Source organism: Lemur catta, chromosome 7, assembly GCF_020740605.2.
Source record: "Lemur catta isolate mLemCat1 chromosome 7, mLemCat1.pri, whole genome shotgun sequence".
Lineage (NCBI taxonomy): Eukaryota > Metazoa > Chordata > Mammalia > Primates > Lemuridae > Lemur > Lemur catta.
Window position 1 is genome coordinate 75,869,257 of NC_059134.1, and position 19,644 is coordinate 75,888,900.

Genomic DNA, 19,644 nt, shown 5'->3' on the forward strand with positions numbered 1-19,644 from the left:
GAAAACTGAAATCTAGGCATGTTACAGTATATGTGGATGTGGTGTAATGGAAGAAAAGATTCTGCCACTGATTTGTTGTGCACTCTTCCTCAAGTTGCTTAACTTCTTTTTTTTTTTTTTTTACTAGTCCCTTATAATTGAAGCAGTTTTTTTTTCTTTTTTTTTTACTGGTGCTTAACATCTAGTGCATCAGTTTTTCTATCTATAAAATTGGATTAATACTGATAATAGCATAGGTTAGGCAAAGTAAGTACACTCTGTGGAAGTATAAATAAAAAGGAGTATATGATTATAGTATTGTCACTGTTCTGAATTTACATGTGTGAGATTCCAAAAATGAGAAATACACCATTCCGCTCTTCAGAGATCTCACATAATTATGAAAAGGGGCATACAAATGAATCAGCAATTACAATATGGTAGGATGAATGAAACAGTGAAATCATGTGTAAAATTAAATAGCACACAGCAAGAAAGGATTCACTTATCATCTGGTGAGGGAACTGACCATGGAAGATTTCCCAGAGGGAGGTGATGTTTGATCATCAGGGAAGTGGCAAGGGCTAGAATTATAATTTATAAGGCAAAAGTAGATGGTAGTGAAAACCATGAGGTGGGAAAATAGAGAGTGATTAGAGGGAGAAAAGCAATAGAAAAAGGACAGAATCCTTTGGAACAGCAAAACTTAAAAAGGTAGAAGAAATGGAACCTATGAAGGAGGCAAAGAAAGAGCAATGAGGTAGGTTGCAGGCAACTCAGGAAAGAAAGGCTCGTCACAGTGACACAGGAAAGTGATTCCCATGCTGGACACCTCTTGAAGTCCAAGTGGGTCCGTTGCTTTGTGCAAGGAAGAATTCAGGAGTGAGCTGACAGCACAAGGTGAAAGCAAGATTTATTCAGAAACTGCAGAGTCTATTCAACATACAGAGCAGAGGCTAGTTCTCCTTGCAGAAGAGAACAAGCCCTGTGGTTCCTTTTGCCCTTCTATTTAAGAATGGCTTAATTGTAGGCTAAACAAGGGGAGGAATATTCATGGAGGGGCAGTGTTTTCCTGGAATCAGGGTGATACCCTCTATTTATCCACCATCAGGGTTCTAACCAGTTGGAACTTGCCCTGCTGCCATCCTGTTTTGATCAGAGTAGTTTGAAACTTTGGAGACTTCCTGACTCAGCTAGGCAATGCCTATAGCAATGCCCAAAGAAAAGCAATGCCTAAAGCAGTACCCAAAGCAGTGCCCAAGGCAGTACCTGCCAGTTCCCTGTCTCAGCAGGTAGTCAAGGAGTAGGCAGTTTCAAGGAAGAAGTGTTCAATATCATCAGATACCTCACTTGGGAGAATGATCAAGAAAGATAAAGATTTAGGACCATCCATTGGATTTGATACATCTAGAAGCCATCTGGTTCCCCTTCCCTATGCAGTCAGTTAAGAGGAAGGGGGCAGAAGAAATGTATACTGTGGGTTGTATGTAATACAGTCAGAAGTGAAGATATGAAGTGTGAATTTAACTATCAAGAAGCTCAGCTGTAAGGACAAGGTATGACAGCAAGAATGGGAGTTAATGGGAAGTGGGACATAGTGTTAGGAATTGAACCTGGACAGGAAGACTTCATCCTGAGAAGTAAAAGGCAAGGGAAGCATAAATATAGTTTCAGGTAAATTAGCCTGTAGAGGTACCGAGAGAGGATGCATGTGAAAGGAAGGTGAAGTCTTCAGTAGACTGATGAAGGTAGGAATGGGTAGTATGTTTGAGAATAAGAGAGAGGAAAAGGAAATGGAGTTGAAAAAAACAAAAAGAAAGAGGATCAATTAATTGCAGTTGGTCTAATGAATGTCACTAATCTTGAGATGGAATGAGTTCTTGGATTAAGTGTATAATCTTCATTCTAAACTAGCTCAGCAGCTCTGTTGGAAGAGCTCACTGTAGGGCAAGTGTTATGGGAGAAGGGAGGGAAGAGTTAAGAGTAACTTGGTTTATAGCAGGTTGATTTGTTTTTATGTTAAAAAGTAGAGGATTTGTTTATGGAGATGAGGGTGGGTGATAAACTTTTGTTTGTTTGTTTTTGAGACTGAGCACATACCAAAAGTTAAAAAAGAAAAGGCTTGGGATTTAGGTCTCTATGATCAGAACTATAAACCTCTATGACCCTAATATCTTTTTTAAAGGACTTTATATATGGGTCCTCTTCTATGTATTTATTCATTTATTTTTAAATTGCCAGATAAAAATATATGTATTCGTCATGTACAACATGATGTTTTGAAGTATGTATACATTGTGAAATGGTTAAATGCAGGTAATTAACAAATGTACTAACTCTCATAGTTATATTGTGGCAAGAATACATAACATCCACTCTTTTTAATTTTTTAAAGAACACAATGTATCTGCTTTAACTATAGTCATCATGCTATACAATAGTTCTCTTGAACTTATCCCTCCTATCTAACTGTAATTGCATATCTTTTGACCAACATTTCCCCATCACTTTCCCCAACAAATCACTCCAGTGTCTGGTAACCACTAGTCTCCTCTCTACTTCTGTGAGATAAACTTTTTTTAGATTAAATATGTGAGTGAGATCATACAGTGTTTGTCTTTCTGTGTCTGGCTTATTTCACTTAATATAATGTACTCCAGGTTCATCCATGTTGTTGCAAACAACAGAATTTTGTTCTTTTTATGGCTGAATAATATTCCACTGTGTACATATAGCACATTTTCTTTATTCATTCATTCATTGATGAACACTTAGGTTGATTCTATATCTTGGCTATTGTGAATAGTGCTGCAATAAACATAGGTGTGCAGATACCTCTTCGACATACTGATTTCATTTCCTTTGGATATATACCCAGTAGTGAGATTGCTTTATCATATGGTAGTTCTATTTTTAATATTTTGGAAAACCTTCATACTGTTTTCCATAATGGCTGAACCAATTTATATTCCTGCAAATGGTGTATAAGGGTTCCCTTTCTCCACATCCTTGCCAACACTTGTTATCTTTTGCATGATCCTAATCCTTTAATCCCATGCTTGAAACCGTTGCCAAGTTTGACCACTGGCTTTCTTAGCAAATTATAGGTTACTCATTAACAAGGTCTGAGATTTGAGCAGGGATGTCTCAGAATTGAAAAGCCTGTTTTCTTGAGTATATCCCCAGATAGGGCCACCTATCTCACAGGGAATTAGGGAATACCTGACTTCTAAGGTTTGCTGTGGAAAACTATTATCAACCTAAAACTCTTCCAACTCCCAGGAGTAGCCAGAATGAGGCATGAGGAAAGGAATGGATTCCACAATTACTCCTTTACAATATACATTCAATATTTTTCTTTGAAGATGGAGACAGGTTTTTCTGTTTGTTTTAAGTATTATGGATAAATACATTTGTACATGGATCATGATGCTTAGACTGTTGTGAAATACTGCATCAAGAAAGCACTCAGTAAAAAGTATTGGTGCATTTATGCATGTATTTTTTTTTTTAATTTTTAATGTAGCTTAGGAACCAAATAGAATAAGAAAAAAAGGCTGGCTCCAAAGCAAGAGAGAAGCATTTAACAGTTCTGACCCAAGCTTCAAAGCTATGACTGGTTCATAAAGAAGATGAGAAAAAAACAAAAACCCTGTCCTTGAAATAATTAGGAGAACCAAACAAACTACTAAAGCTGAGACCTAATAGTAATCTTTCAGGAGAAAGAAACCTCTGATAATCTGATTTAAGCATTAGCAATGTCCCAGTTCCTAAGGCGTCCATATGAAGCAGTGTCTCGAGGAGACCAAATAAAAACGTTTTATAGGAAGTTATATCTGTTTCTAAAAGGTAAAAGCTCTCTTTCTAATTTTGTGGAAAGTTTTTAAAAAATATAAGTCATATATTGTCTGTTTGTTGTTTCCTTTAAAAATTTGGTAGTGGGAGGATGGTCTTACACCTTTGGAGAAAAACACCTCTCCAGTGATTGCCTACAGAACTGCAATCAAAGGCAAAGGATGAGCTAATCACATGAAAAACCTCTATAGATTCAGATTTCAAGATGAGAAAACAACAACCACCATCTCCCTCCCCAGTACAATCACACACAGTCAATCAGCAAGGCTTTTAGAGCTCAGGAAAGATACATATGCCTCCTCCAACTGTAGTTCTCATTAAAGAAACTTTCACAGGATGAAACTAGACTTCTGAGAGGGAAGTTATTCACAAAAGTACAACTGTGTCCATTAGTTTCCACTTACCAAGGTGTAAAAGTGAACCTAGATACGTTGTAAAAGTATTTTCTGCTAAACCTCAGCTATTGATTGTGAAAGAATATTAGACTGAGATCAATATCCGCTGTAGGAAGGATGCGGAAGAGGAGTGAGCAGAAATTTAATTCCTGTGCTATTCACATTGAGTATGATTTGTCTCATGTTGGATCCACTTTGCATGGGCCTATGGAGTCATGAAGAAATCTGTAAGCAGAATACGTGCTAAATTATTAGCATACTCCGGCCTGAAAACTGTTTTGGTCTCTGTTTTACAGAATTATTTAAAAACTGTTCTGACTAGTGTTTTTTTCTGCTCACAAGCAGTCCAGTGCCGAACAGGCAGTAGAGGCACATACAGAAACTTGTGGGAATGGGAATGTGCAGATCAAATTATGCAAGCTCTGGTGGATTTTATTTTTTAAGTAGAAACTGTCATGGGAAAAGCATTAGACTGGAGTTAAGAAATCTGGGTCCTAAGCAAATCAAAAGATCTGGTGCTGAGTATCCTCATCTGTAAAACAGGAACTTGGTACCACTGGCAGGACCAGGAAAGGCAAAGTAATTACAAGCTAAATCCTAACTCTTTTTATCTGCTTTATATTTCAGGGGTTCTCCTTGAGATTTTATTTAATGAGTAGATTCTGATTCTAAAATATCTTCAAAGACTTTTAGCTGGAAGATGTTTTCTAGGGTTCTTTCTATTTTAAAATCTAATACTCTAAATGAGAATAGCCCCTAGAGTTACTTTAAATTTAATTCTTGTGAGTCTAATAATTTTAATTATTGTTATTAATTACATTTACATTACTTTTCACATTATTCTATTTTAAAAACTGTTTTATGTTAACCATATAAATGAGAGTTTCTTACTTTGAGCTAATGAATGGATAGACTTCTGAGATTCTGTGAAACTCCTAAACACACATGCAAAAATTTGTGAATACAGGCATATAGAAAGAGGGTTCAAAATTTTCATCAGATTCTCAAAAGCTAAGTAAGAGCAGTAAGATTATTCCTTACTAGATGGGAGTCAAAAAGTCTGAGCCTCCAGCTGACACAGAGCGAGAGGAATTCTAATAGATCTACAATGAAAGTGACTTCCCAGACTCCCTCTCACAATCACATCCCCATCCCAACATTACATTCCCTGTATGTATCCATAAAATTGCAGGCAGGAGAGGAGGTCATCAGGGGCTTCAGTGATTGTGCAACTTTCCCCTTAATCTTAAATTTTCTGATATTGGAAGGATGCTAAGGTCACATTCTTTGGCTTTCATTCCAAACCTCCACAACTCTGACATGATTTTATTATACTATTATTTTATTATACATGCATTCTTTACTTGTTAACTCTATAGTCTTGTTAACTTGGAGCTCCAAATGGCTCCTGAGCCTGGAGGTAAGTTTTTTAAAAAGATGTTACTCTGAAGTAATAAGGAAGAATAAGAGTAAAGAAAAACATTAATGCTTGGCTGTTCCGAAACACTTGCCTTGAAGAACTCAGACAATGACTGGGGAAGACGTCAGTTTTTCTGAGCGCATTTTCAATTCCATTTCATATTGGATATTGATATTCTATTGACATTCTATTTCATATTCATATTGTGTGACTGTTAACATGGTAATTCAATAGCTGACCTTTCCATGATCTTTAAGTCCTGGTTCAGAGGGGAATAACCTGGTGGGAAGGATAAGCACCCAGTAGGCAGGAACTGGGGGCAGCAGTGAGAGCTATAATGGAACATCAGATGTCAGGAAGAGGCATTCAGACACATTAAACGGAAGAATTATACATAGTTGCTGGTTCCCATTGCATGGCAAAGCTGGATCCTCGGAATGTTCACCCACCATCTACTTGCATAGAAAAAACAAGGCTTCTTTCATAAACTATATGCTAACTCAGACACTGTGCACCAAGTAGAAAAACAATGGGGCATGAAATACAAGACAAACAAACGCACTTATTTCACTAGAACTGAGAGATGATTCGAGATACTATAAGACTTCTCAGAATTTAAAACTTTTATCTCTTCTTTCATTTCAGATGCTGCACAATAAACATGTCATGGTCCGTGTGGGAGGAGGATGGGAAACCTTTGCAGGGTATTTGTTAAAACACGACCCCTGCCGAATGCTGCAGATCTCCCGTGTGGATGGCAAAACATCCCCCATCCAAAGCAAATCTCCAACTCTCAAGGACATGAATCCAGATAATTACTTGGTGGTCTCTGCAAATTATAAGGCTAAGAAGGAAATTAAATGAAACTAATTGGTCACTACAAGGGGACTCTCATAAAGGCCTGTAGCCACTTCTCCACTGTAGTCAGTTTAGTTCACATGCTCTGAAAACTACTTCGGAAAAAGTGTAACAGACAGAAAAATGTCAACATGTTGAAAAATGTTCAAAGAGTAGCACTATTTATTTTTAATGCTTCTGTAGAATATCACCTATTAAAAGAAATTCTAAACTCAGAGTTAAATTAGACAAATTATAGGCAAATTATTATTTCTCAATATGTGAACACAGCATTTAGAACATAAACATTAGGAACACAATTCTAGCTAAAGATAAAAACTTATTAGGAGAAAACATTTAGAATTTGCAGATAAGTCAACAGAAAGTGCCTGCTTTATGTCCATGAGGAAAAGCACCCCAGACATTTTTATAATTGCAGGATTTTTAAGCTGTTTTTTACAAAATGACAATTAGTATGATAATGTGCTACTTAAAATATCCAACAGCACTACAAATAAATACAGAGTATTCACAGCAGTAATACTTTACTGGAAAGGCCACTTCAGAAAAGTTTACATTCACTTGGAAGATTGCCTTAAAGTTTCTCTCTTATCTATAACCAAAAATCTGGGGTACTTTTGGAAGTTTTCAGTACACCCCCTTAGAGAGTAGCTTATGAATTGTTTCATACATTCCTAAGCACATGGCTGTGTTTAGAATGACTTAGTGTAATTCACATACGTAAGCTGACATACGTTTATATTTTGACGAGTAAATTGTACAGTCAAATGTTCATTGATTTCATGTTATTTTAAAGCATTTTATTATTAAAGTATATCTTTAGTTAATCCTATTTTGCTATGCTGTCTAGTAAATTCACTGTAGCTAATGATGTTACAGACTTATGTATACCCTTGTATACCCAGGACAGGGCTGTTTTGTACCAATAAACAGCAAACTATTGTCCTCACTGATTCAAGAATTAAAAAGATAAAATTCAAAAAATGTTATTTGTCTCTATATCAATGGCTTATTCTGAAACAAATTTAATCTTCAAATGGCAACTTTTCCTGAGAGTTATATGAAGGCTAGCACTTCTACACTTTGGAATGTGAGTGGTGGTGGTATTTTTTCTCCTTAGCAGAGGGTTTAGATTTTATCATAGGTAGTACCCTAAGTGCTGCCCCAAGTATAAAAAATATAGGCAGAACTAATTTTTCATTTCTTCATTTTTCAATATCAATAAAAATTCCACCTTTCTTGCCACTTCTACCTTCTAAGAAATGGGCAATTTAGTCAAAACATTACATAACCTGTTAACTGGTAAGTTTTAAAATAACAGACATGGTTGAATTTTGTGGTGCTGGAAGTGGTGATAATCATTCTGGGCAATGAAAATCAAAACTCAATAAGATATCACCTAACTCCAGTGAAAATGGCCTTTATCAAAAAGTCCCAAGACAATAGATGCTGGATGTGGGGAGAAAGGAGTGCTTATACAGTGTTGCTGACATTGTAAACTAGTACAACCTCTATGGAAAAATATTTTAGCATGGAGATTCCTCAAAGAACTAAAAGTAGACCTACCATTTGATCCACTACCAATCCCACTAGTGGGTATTTACCCAAAGGAAAAAAAGCCATTTTATCAAAAAGACACTTGTACTTGAATATTTATTGTGGCGCAATTCACAATTGCAAAGCTGTAGAACCAACTCCAATGCCCACTGATTCATGAGTGGATTAATAAAATGTGGTATATGTATAACATGGAGTACTAGTCAGCCATAAAAAATGAATTAATACCTTCTGTAAAAGTCTGGATGGAACTGGAGACCATTCTTCTAAGTGAAGTATTGCAAGAATAGAAAAACAAATGCCACATGTACTCTCTATAATATTAAATTGGAACTAACTGATCAGCACTCACGTGCACATATGGAAGTAAAACTCAATGGCAATCAAGCAGGTGTGAGGCGGAGGAGAGGATGTATGAAATCATACCTAGAGGTCACAACATATACTATCTGGGTGATGGGCACACTTACAACTTTGACTCAAGCAATACAAAAGCAATCCATGTAACCAAACCATTCCTACCCCCCATAATATTCTGAAATAAAAAAAATTAAAAACAAGTCATTTTATCAAAAAGACACCTGCACTGGAATGTTTATTGCACCACAATTCACAATTACAATGATATGGAATCAACCCAAGCGCCCATCAACTCATGAGTAGATTAACAAAATGTGGCATATGTATATCATGGAGTACTATTCAGCCATAAAAGGGATGAATTAATGCCTTTTGCAGCAATATGGATGGAACTGGAGACCATTATCTTAAGTGAAGTATCTTAAGAATGGAAAAACAAACACCACATGTACTCTCTAGTAAATTGGAACTAACCAATGAGCACACATGTGCACAGAGGGAAGTAAAAACTAATCAGGAAATCAAGCAGGGGCAGAGAGGAGGAGGGGAGAGGCAAAAAACTACCTAATGGGTACAATGAACACTATTTGGGTGGTGGGCACACTTACAGCCCTGACTCAAGCATTACAAAAGCTATCCATGGAATAAAAACATTTGTACCCCCTTAATATTTTGAAATAAAAAATGCAAATATCAGAAGTACATTAAAATTACCCCGATATAAAAATAAAAATAAAATTTCTCTAAAATACAAACACACGCACACACACACAAGGCAAGAGTTATCTTTTTCTTCTAAGGACATAGCATAATTCTTCCTAGTGAAAATAAGTCAAACTTTTGGAGAAAAGGAAAATTCAAAGTTTATGTCAATTCTCCTGGGGTACCAAGGATGACAGATAGAACTCTTATATAGTATTATTTCTCTAAACAGAACAGAAAACTAATAATATCATTTATAGTATAGGAAAATAAATGTGCCCACCTGTAAATCCAGGGATTATATGAACACACCAGCCTTTAGCTCTGTTACTCTTCTTAATTCCAACGAGATGAAGATATTCTTGAGGTTTTCCTAACTATCAACCCAATTTCTGTTATAGTTATTTAAGACGTAGTAAAGATAAAATCTTGTTAAACATAGATGGCCCATGACAATTTTTATACAGAAAAAAATGTATATTTATATTCCTAAAAGGCAATACAGAATTTATAACAAAACCACGTGTGGGAAAATTATTACATTCCAGATACAATCAGTGGGACAATAGAATCACATATAGATGTTTAAAAAACATGCAGCATGTCACAAGGGGGCTGTGTAATGTACAACTTTTAGTTATCAGCTATAATAATTGTTTGATGATCAAAATTAAGCAGCAGTTTAAGCATTTTACATCTTAACATGATAGTTACATATATTCATTTTACTGTTTCAGTGACATCTTGGTAGTTTGGGGGGTTTGAGTGACAATATTAATAATATTTTATTTAAATTATGAAATATGGGAAGTTGGCTCCCATTTAAAGTTTTCATAGGAACTGATCCATAAATTTATGAGGAAAATGTCTGGAAGCATGTGTGTGTGTATGTATGTATGTATTTATTTGTATTCATTTGCTATCTTACCAGGTATTCAGTCACCCCTTCTCCTTTCCTAAGTATGTTCCTAACATTTGAGTATCTCTGCTCACCCCTGCAACTCATGTGGTTTGGGGGAGAGCTGATCACATCCATGGAGGCAGGCCATGGCTGGAAGAAGCAGCATATCCCATTTTTCACAAAAAGTAATATATCTCCACATCACTGATGTTTCAACAGTAGATAAACATGGTATTTGGGTATAAGCTATTATTAGGGCATTATCCTCTGGAAGTAAACATTTTGTTTACACCAACTCAAGTTCTAATTCTTTAACATGTAGTAAAGATAAAATTGTTCTTGCTGTATTAAAATTGGAGGAAGGATTTACAAAACTCAGGGATGATATGCTCTGGTTCTATATCCATGCAGCTATTAATGATCCTTTTTCCTTTGAAAGATTAGTAAGTTTAATAAAAATAAAAAATTTTAATCCTAAAATACAATTCAATGATTTCTCCATCCTTTAGGAACAAAAATAGCACTAATCCTCTACAGGTTAATGAAAATTGAGCCTGTCAAACTATACGTCTTGCCTCCATATTCACAGAAAATTTCATACTATAATAGAAAAGATAATTTTTTTTCCATAGTAAGTCAGGATACCTACATTAGAGTTCAAACCCTTTACAATTAACATGTAAATCATAAAATAAGTCTTGTGGGAAGGATCGGTGAGATACTGGCTTAGTTTCCTTTGTGTTAAGCACGTAAGCTGGTCTATTTAATTTACAGCCCCTATTGGCACTTAGTATCTGCAAATTCTAATTTAGAGCTCAGTATGTGGCCTTGTCATTAAAAAAAGTTAACAACTTATAATAGCTAATAATAATTCTTTTATCAAATTATGTATTAAAAGAAAACAAAAATGCTATAAAACTCACGTTCCTGATGAACAAAAATCTAAAAAGTTTTGACTATGCATTGTATAGAATTACCTAATATTTTTATGTTTGAAGTAGAACTTTTTAAATATACTATCTACATGTTTCTATTTCATGCATTTCATATTTGCCTTGCAAATTCATATCTGTATAAATCTTATGATCATTCTTTAATAAATAAAAAATAACATTTACAAAATTTGGACAAATATATTACCACTCATTACAATCTATCCAGATTATTAGTTTAACTCAATTACTACCAAGATCTTTATAGAGCTGCATGTGATATTATACAATAGTACATCACTACCCTCCCATGGTATCACTAATACATAATTTTAAATTCAGCAAACAAAAAAATGTTATTGTAATGTAAAACACAATATATTAATTTTATAAGCTACAGAAATAGAAAATAAATTAGGAGAAATACAACATTTGCCTAAAAATATTCATTACTTAGTAAGTTATAAAAATTTACAGTGTTCCTTCACATAAGCCCTTCAAATTATTTTTCAAGATTTTCCCTGATGATTAGTTTAAAGGCACTAGACCCATAAAGTTTAATCAAAAGTCTTCATATACAGTGAATAAAAACCTGTATAAGGCAAAGCAGCACAAATATAAGTAGTTAGATCATTCTATAAAGGAAGCAAATACAATTGCAAAATTTAATATTAGAGATGTATGCAGAATTTTTACATGCAATGTATTGGTATTCACTATTTAGGTCCATTTTTAACTACTTAAAAAAAATGGCAAATCATCCACTAACTGTAGAAGAGCAAATGTAGGAATATAAGTACTTAATGAAAGGTGTGGCCATTTGTTAAGTTTGAAAATCAAAAGTTTTTTCAATATTTTCAATATAGAGTTAGCATTGCATTTAAGGACAATAATATTACAAAGTCTGAATCTTCATTTATTCAAAGAAAGAGATTAAACTGAGGAAGTCCACTTGATTGCAGATATTAAACAGTTATTGGCACAGACTCTTCCACTCATGTTATGTTTATGATACTGTCCACTAGAAAAAATAAAAATATAGACAGAAAAGTAAATTTCACTTAAAGTTAGGTAATGATACCCAGTGAACAAACAGGTAAAATGAGGAATATGGTATACAGAAATGTAAAATAATTTTTGTGAATAGCAGCTATTAATAAAATTTTACATTACAGTCAAAAGTCTGAAATAAAATGATGGTTTACCACAAAATAAAAATGAAGAAATTCTTATTTGAGCCAGGGAGCCAAGGAATGGCATAAATTATTAAATAATAGTTTGGCAAGGTATTTTCTTGCTTAACAAAATATTCCATTTGTTGCTTTCTTTAACCAAGTCTATTAAATCTGTCATAGCGGGTTCTCAAAGAGCCACTGGGATAGGACCAGAGATATTTAACAGTCTCTTCAGTAGTGTTTTCCTAGTACATTCAAGGAATATTATTGAGTGTTATATATTTTTAAAAAAATCTATATTTGAATAAGTTTTGAAAATTAAGGGTTAATCCAAATAAACTTGCTTTTCTTTATGTAGGACTTCTGAGAAGATTTAATTCTTCTCCTTTATAATTTCTAAGAAGGGGATACAGCTGCATTATACAATTTTTAGACATTTAGAATTTTTTAAACATTTAGAATTTTTAAACATTTTTTACCATAGGACTGTATTTTCTATAATGTATCTGTTATGAGTAGTGTTAAAAATACTATAGTGGTCATTCTCAATCTGGCTTCACATTAGATTACCTTGGGGTGGTTAAAAAAGTCCTGATGGCTAAACCCCCTCTCGGAGACTCTGACTGGTATGAGATGGGGCCCAGTGATGAGTCTTTTTTGTAAACTCCCCAAAGACTCAATACATGAGCTAGGGTAGACAGCCACTGCACTAAAGGTCTGCCACTACTCCTGTACTGATAATACTTTGCATCACATTGACTTCTTAAGGTCAGGGTGACTTTCCAGAAGACAGTGAGCATTACCCATGCCAATCATCCTGGGACGAAGCAGAGCTGGTCAGGAGATGAACACGTGGAAGATGTGAAGACAGGGAAAGGAAATGTTTTCCTTGTATTATGGAATCTAGTTAGGAAGAAGCCAGCTATTCCATAGGATACTTTAGGCCAGCCCATGGAACAGGCCAGCCAGCAGCCCTTAAAGGACCCTACGCCAAGAGGGTTAAGGATTAAGTTATTTCTGCCTTGTGTTTTCCTTTTTGGTTATCCCTGAGCCTCCAAGTTTGCTTTTCTTTTTTTTCTTTCTTTCTTTCTTTTTTTTTTTTTTTTGAACTTCATGCTCTCAATGTGCTGTGCATGTGGTCAAGGGGAAAGGAGCATGCTCCTTGAAGTCAGTGTAGTGGTGGTGGTGGTGATGAGGAACATCCCAAAGGAAAATGACTCACAGTGGGCAACAGTAATGGTTTATGAGAGTCACTTGCTGAGAAAATCCTCCAGCTACTATCCAGCTTTATGGCCCTGAAGGTCATTGTTGTTAAGAAAGCCAGAAAGATTTCTCATAAGAACAATGTGCAAAGACAAAAAAGAACTATTAATAAATCTACATTGGGAATATTGTTCATTTTGAGCACTTTTGAGAGGATCAGAAGTAATAAAAGGCCTAATTTTTCAATCTATAGGCTTCAGAGTGTAGAAGCTTCAAATTTAATTAAGAAAGCCCATTTCTTTGAGTTTAAAAGCTGATGTTAAATTTATTAGCTTAGAACATGTGAAATAAGTATCTTCTTATATTTCTAACTAAATGCCAATTAAAATATCCTTTTCTTATAACATATGTGATTTTAACTTAGTACCTCCTCTTTTATGAAATAGATCTCAATATCACTTCTAGTCCTATAATTTAATTTTCATAGTTTTGTTTTTGAGAACCCTATATGAAGTAAACCTGGTGACACAGCCCTTTATCTCAAAAGAATATTGAAAGAAATAATCTATATTTCTGATAAAGACTTGAAATTCTTATCTAACAACTGTTTTGCTTTACAATAGATCTAGCCTGTTCTATTACAGGGGTATATAAAAAGCAAGCAAAATGGTCACAGTTATTTACCTTAATATTGAAACCAATTGTTTTATACACATTGTTAAAAGTTCATCATAAATAAAAAACAAACTTTTTACAAAATTTTCATTCATTAAGTGAAATTAGATGAAGTACCTTACAACGGTAAAATGCACACAGATAACTCTTATCAACTCTGCTCAGGACACTCCTATGCTGCCTGCCCCATAAATTAGGAGCATAGAGCATACATATGTAGGTGTATATGCATGTGTAGTTTTGAGAGCAAAAACAAAAACTGAATTGAAAAGACAATAAATTAGCTAAAAAGTACTCACAAATCATTGACAAATACAAATGACTGAAATTAAGGATACTGACCCTTTTACAAATATACTTAAGCATTTCCTTTAAAAATGGAGCAAGAGTAAATGTTCCTAACACAAAGAAATATTAAATGGCTGACGTAAAGGATACCCCAATTACCCTGGTTTGATTATTTCACATTGGATGCCTGTATCAAAACATCACATCTACCCTATAAAGATATACATATTTATGTACCTATAATAATTAAAAAGAAAAAAATAAATGGACCAAGAATAAAATCTAAATACCTGAACCATTATCTGAGCTTCAATATGTAAAATAAATCCTTTGTAGTTCTGTTAGACTGTTAATATTCCCGAGTTCAAAAACCTTGCTTAACTTGCCTATCATTATATTCTCAGTGTCTACCTTTGTGATAAATTGTGAGGTATGTGTGTCACACCCATACCTGTATACCCTATGATCCAAATTAACAATTTCCTAATTGTGATAATGAGTGACAATGGAAAGATCAAAGATCCCAGATCAATGAGTAAAAAAAAATTAGGTTATAAAAACAGAATTTATAGTGCAAAATCCAATTTAGTAAGATTAATGTATAGAGATTAGAAATGATGTTTGTGAAAAAGACACTGAATTGGGATGATTTTTACTGTCTTCTTTACACTTTTCCATATTGCTTGAGTTTTTGACATATTTAAGATTAGTATTAAGTATAAAAGTATTATAGTGTTAATATAATAATGTATTATATTGTGTTAATATAAAAAATGTATTAATTTCATTTTAATAAAAGAAAGCAAATCTATTCCAATAAATATTAAAATTAATTGACACTTTCAACCTATCCTATTCATGGTTTTAAATCACTTGAAAATTTTCCGATAATGCATTTCAATAGGAAATCATGGAATGGATTGCTACAATTTTAAAAATTCCAGTTAAATTTAAATACTAAGTAAATTTTAATACTTACTCTAAGTCCACCTTGTGGTGGGGGCCCAGATGTAGCAATTTGTTTTTCTATTTTTTCCTTTTTCTTTCTCTTTTCTTCCACAGATTGAACATCCAAAATTCCCCGAGATGCAGCCTTCAAGGAATTTGATAAGGAGTATAGAAATACAACAAAAATCAGCGTCCAGTGGACAAAACATGTTTTTTATTTGCTTTTTAGATTGTTTTGGTGGGTAGGGTTTTGGTTTATTTTTGGTAAAAAAGAATTAGAATATTTCTACAACAGCCTTACATAAAACGTACTGTTATTTCTTCACTGGGTATTTTGCAACCATACAAAATTTCCCCCCTAAACTTACTTCACATGTGGCAATGTTTTATAAGGCACATCTATTTATAAGGCACATCTATTTCGCAAGGAAATATGTTATTAAAGGAGCATCTCAACTTACAGAAGGTATTAGGTAAGTTAATTTTCATATACTAAATAATATAAATACACTAATGCAATTTATAGAAACATGGAAATCATTTTGAAAAAGATTACCTTTAAATGTAAATTTTTAGGATATCTGACACTATTTACATTAGAGAATACCACTAGCAATAGACATCTATGGAGAATAAAGTACAATTATCTAAGTAGGCAGAATTTTATTTTTAATCTCACCTCCTTTTGTCTTCTCTCTGCAGCCTCTGCAAGCTTTGCTCTTTTCTCTTCCTAAGGAAAATGTGTAAAAAATATTTTCTAAAATAAAACCAAACATTATCACAGATAAACTATACATCTATATTTTATAGGTTACTATATAACATTTTACAAAAATATTTAGTACTGGCCTAAAATGTCCCACAAAGAATGCCACTACTAGAACATTTATAAAATACTCATATTTCTGAATTTCATTTTCCTAATCAATATATCTTCAAATCAGCACATGCTAAGATAAATACAAGCAGGTTGGCCTATATAATCATTTTTTTTTTCTTCCATTTCAAACAAAAAGGCTTGCAAGCTAGTCAGGGCATAATAGAACAAATGACATTTAAAAATACAAGGAGAGAAATACACGCTTTGGTACTTTCAGTTCAAAAGGAGTCTGAAGTAGGCTGGTGTTTTCAGGAGAGGCTCATGAACTAAGTGGGCTAATCTCATGTTAGGATGGGAATGATTGGATTAAATTTAATGGACGTACTGTTCAATGTTGGGAAACAGTGCATGTAATAATTACAAAATATGTAAGAAAATAAGTAGCATTTTCTTGGGACTGGCATTAATAATTTCTCTGTTTTACATACCACAATACATACATTCATCCATTGGACAAATATTTATTGAGCACCACTATGCTTCAGGAACTTTTCTAGATCTGGGAATACAGCAGTGAAAAAACAGAAACAAATGACTGCCCCCACATGAAACTTAATTTCCAATGAGGGCACACAGACAAATATAATTAAGTAAATAAATGTCTGTCAGATGGTAGAAAGTGCTTAGCAGAAATAAGTAATGGGAGGATGGGTGGGTGGTATAGCGGAGAGTATATTTTATTTAGGGTGGACAGGAAAAAGTTCACTGATAAAGTGACATCTAAGCAGTGAGCCATGTGGTTATCAAGGGAAGTGGGTAAAGCATGGGGATGGGGTAAAGGCTTAACAGATACCGACAGACTATATTCTATCAACAGCCAGATAAATAAAATTAACATCATTTAAAAGCAACAGCAGCAACAAAGAGAAGTTGAACTTCCCCACACATCAAGTTCCACATTATTTTTAGTACCTATAACCTAATGGCTGAAACGTTAATGTACTTCCCTAAATATCCCATTTTCTTCAACTAATTTTTAGCTAGATAGTAGAGGAATTTAGATTTTCTACATTAACTCCCTGTAAGGAGTACTAAGGTACTAATGTAAAGATACTGTTAATAACAGAAAGCTACAAAAGAGCATAAATGAATTACTGTACTACATACCACCTAGTTAAATTTGAAATTTAGATCAATGACAAATTATTTTAGTGTATATTCCAAATATTGCGTTGCACAAAGCTATATTAAAAATGTATTCATTGTTTATCTGAAATTCAAATTTAACTCAGTACCCAGCCTTTTTATTTGTTACATATGGCAACTTTACACATCGTACAGTCTGTACTCATACACTCGTTTTTAAATGGAAGACCTTAAATAAAAGAATGAGGTAAATACTAAAGAGAAATCATTAATTAATGAAATGTCCAATAAAGCTCAGGAGTATAAGCGACTTTATCTAGCACCTTCTTTTTTGGAGTATTTTTTTAATTTAACAAAATGTGAATATTGCCTATAAAAATAAATTTTAAATTAGTAGTAACTTTTTATATACTTTTCTTTCTTTAAACAGTTGGTACAGACACAGGAAAATGCACATCTCCTAGAATATTAAACCCTTCGGTTCACGGGGAAAGAGAGATGTCTTTTTGCACCGTAACTGCATCTACCGCACGTCCAAGAATGTCCCCTACACCGCACGTCTGCGGTCTGCGTCTGCCAGCGTCCTACGAATTCCCGATTCTGCCAAAGTCAGCGAAAGGTAAAAAGACGCCAGAGCCGCCTTGGGACAATTTTTGTTTCAGAATTCGAGAGACCTACACGGAGGCAGCGGCCTAGGTCTCTCCCGCAGGACCCCAACGCCCCCCCGGACGTGTCCGCGCGTCCTCGCCGCCAGGGTCCCCCGGGCGGGCTCTCCGCTCCGCGCCCCAGCGGCCAACGGGCCGCCGCTCCGGGCCTGGCCGCGCGCTCCTCCCGCGAACAGGTGCGCGAGGCGCGGCCCGGCGGACGCGCAGACGCGGGGACGTGGTTCTACTCACCAGGTCCGGCGTGGGAGGCGCGGACTCCCCGGGGCAAGGAAAACACATCCCCATCTGGACGACACCAGAGGGTCTCTCCCCGGGTCCGCCCCAGAGCAGGCGGCGCCAACTGCGCGGCCCGACGCGCGTCCCAGGTCTTCCGCGCTTGCCCCGCCCCCACCGGCCCCGCAGCTCGGCTCCTCCCCCACCGCCACCCTCCTCGGCCCCTGGCTCCGCCTCCCTGCGGTAACGCCCCCCGTTCTCGCGTCTCCTCTGTGTCCCGGCAGCTCGACTCCGCCCCCCTGAGGCGATGCCCCAATCCGCACCCACGGAGGCTCCGCCGCGCCCGGCCCCGCCCCGCCCCTTCCCGCCCCGCGAGTCACGGGCCTGTGACTAGAGCGGCGCTGCCGGGGAGCACCTGCGGCGAGCAGCAGGCAGGGAAGGCATGGAAAAGCTTGCCTACGGTTCACAAAGCTCTTCCCTGCTAACCTAACTTTGCCACGTATAAATGAGTGACACACCCTGGATAATTTATGCTGCTTCTTTGGTGAAATGAGACTCCAGCGTCCAAGAAATTAAAGCCAAATTAACGTCAGCACCCTTTGCTGCCACCCTAGAGACGCTCAGTACTATTCCAGTTGAGACGGCAGAATGTCAAATCCGTCAGTATGTTTTTGAACCCGGTCTCAATAATGCGGCATTAGTGGAGTTTTCGACTAGTTTCTGATATTTGGAATTCACTTATCCTTCCAAGAGCAATAATAAAGTTTTATCTATTCAGAAATATTTTAATGAAATGCTTCTCAAATTTTAATAAGCGTAAGAATCACCTAGGCATCTGGTTAAAATTTAGTTTCTGATTTAGGAAGTGTAGAGTGGGAGGTAGGATTCATTTGTAGTGAACTCACAGGAAATGCTGAATTTACTGATTTCTTCTCCACACAGACGCTTTTGTTTCATTTTTTTCTTGCATTCTATTAGTTATTCCTGCTTGTTGGAAAATTTTCAAACATTACAAAAAGGCAGGTTGTAAAGTGACAGTTAACATCTCAGAACCCAGCTTTAACATTTTGATGTATATTTTTAAAGGTTGATTTTTTAATAGATGTGTAATTTACATATAATATCATGCACCTATTTTAATTTTACAGTTTGCTGAGTTTTAACAAACATATGTATCCATGTAATCACTATCACATTCAAGATGTCTAAAATTTCCATCACTCCCAAAACTTCTCTTATGCCCACTCCCAGTCAATCCTCTATCCCATACTCGGATCTAAGAAACCACTAGTTTGTTTAATACCACTAGAGTCTTTAAGAAGTTTCACATGAATGGAATATACAACATACAAGTTTTGCATATGGCATAATAGTTCTGAGATTCTTTCATGTTGTATAAAATCGTGGTTCATTCCTTAATCAGTAAGGAGTGATACTTCCTTAATACTGAAGTATGGACAACCACGTAGAAACGATGGGACAAAGAGGATATGGTTTAATGCTAACAGGCTGAGTGGGGAAAACCAGCAAGGCCTGTCTGTCTAGATTCTTC

General features: G+C 35.6%; 2 protein-coding genes across 4 annotated transcripts in view; one reads left to right on the top strand and one right to left on the bottom strand.

The window, feature by feature from the left end:
- GAS2 (growth arrest specific 2) overlaps nucleotides 1-7,496 on the top strand; it is a 122,879-nt gene extending 115,383 nt beyond the window's left edge. For all 3 annotated transcript variants that reach the window (XM_045557689.1, XM_045557688.1, XM_045557691.1), the window contains one exon: nucleotides 6,295-7,496. In XM_045557689.1, coding sequence (XP_045413645.1) covers nucleotides 6,295-6,513 — 219 coding nt within the window. In that variant the 3' untranslated portion in view covers nucleotides 6,514-7,496. The remainder of the gene's footprint in view (nucleotides 1-6,294) is intronic.
- A 4,079-nt stretch (nucleotides 7,497-11,575) lies between these two features.
- Nucleotides 11,576-18,273, bottom strand: LOC123642529 (small VCP interacting protein). Its single transcript, XM_045557693.1, has 4 exons — nucleotides 18,111-18,273; nucleotides 15,928-15,978; nucleotides 15,280-15,393; nucleotides 11,576-11,980 (listed from the first exon to the last, which is right to left on the bottom strand). Exons 1-4 carry the CDS (start codon nucleotides 18,162-18,164, stop codon nucleotides 11,966-11,968), a joined length of 234 nt encoding a protein of 77 aa, XP_045413649.1. The 5' UTR covers nucleotides 18,165-18,273; the 3' UTR covers nucleotides 11,576-11,965.
- Between the last annotated feature and the right edge of the window lie 1,371 nt (nucleotides 18,274-19,644).

What these genes read in the sequence shown, in the direction of transcription:
- LOC123642529 (XM_045557693.1), bottom strand. Translation starts at nt 18,164, where the DNA reads ATGGGGATGTGTTTTCCTTGCCCCGGGGAGTCCGCGCCTCCCACGCCG. An exon ending in CGCCTCCCACGCCGGACCTG is followed by an intron (nt 15,979 to 18,110) that starts GTGAGTAGAACC and finishes CATTTTCCTTAG; the next exon opens with GAAGAGAAAAGAGCAAAGCT. An exon ending in CAGAGAGAAGACAAAAGGAG is followed by an intron (nt 15,394 to 15,927) that starts GTGAGATTAAAA and finishes AATTCCTTGAAG; the next exon opens with GCTGCATCTCGGGGAATTTT.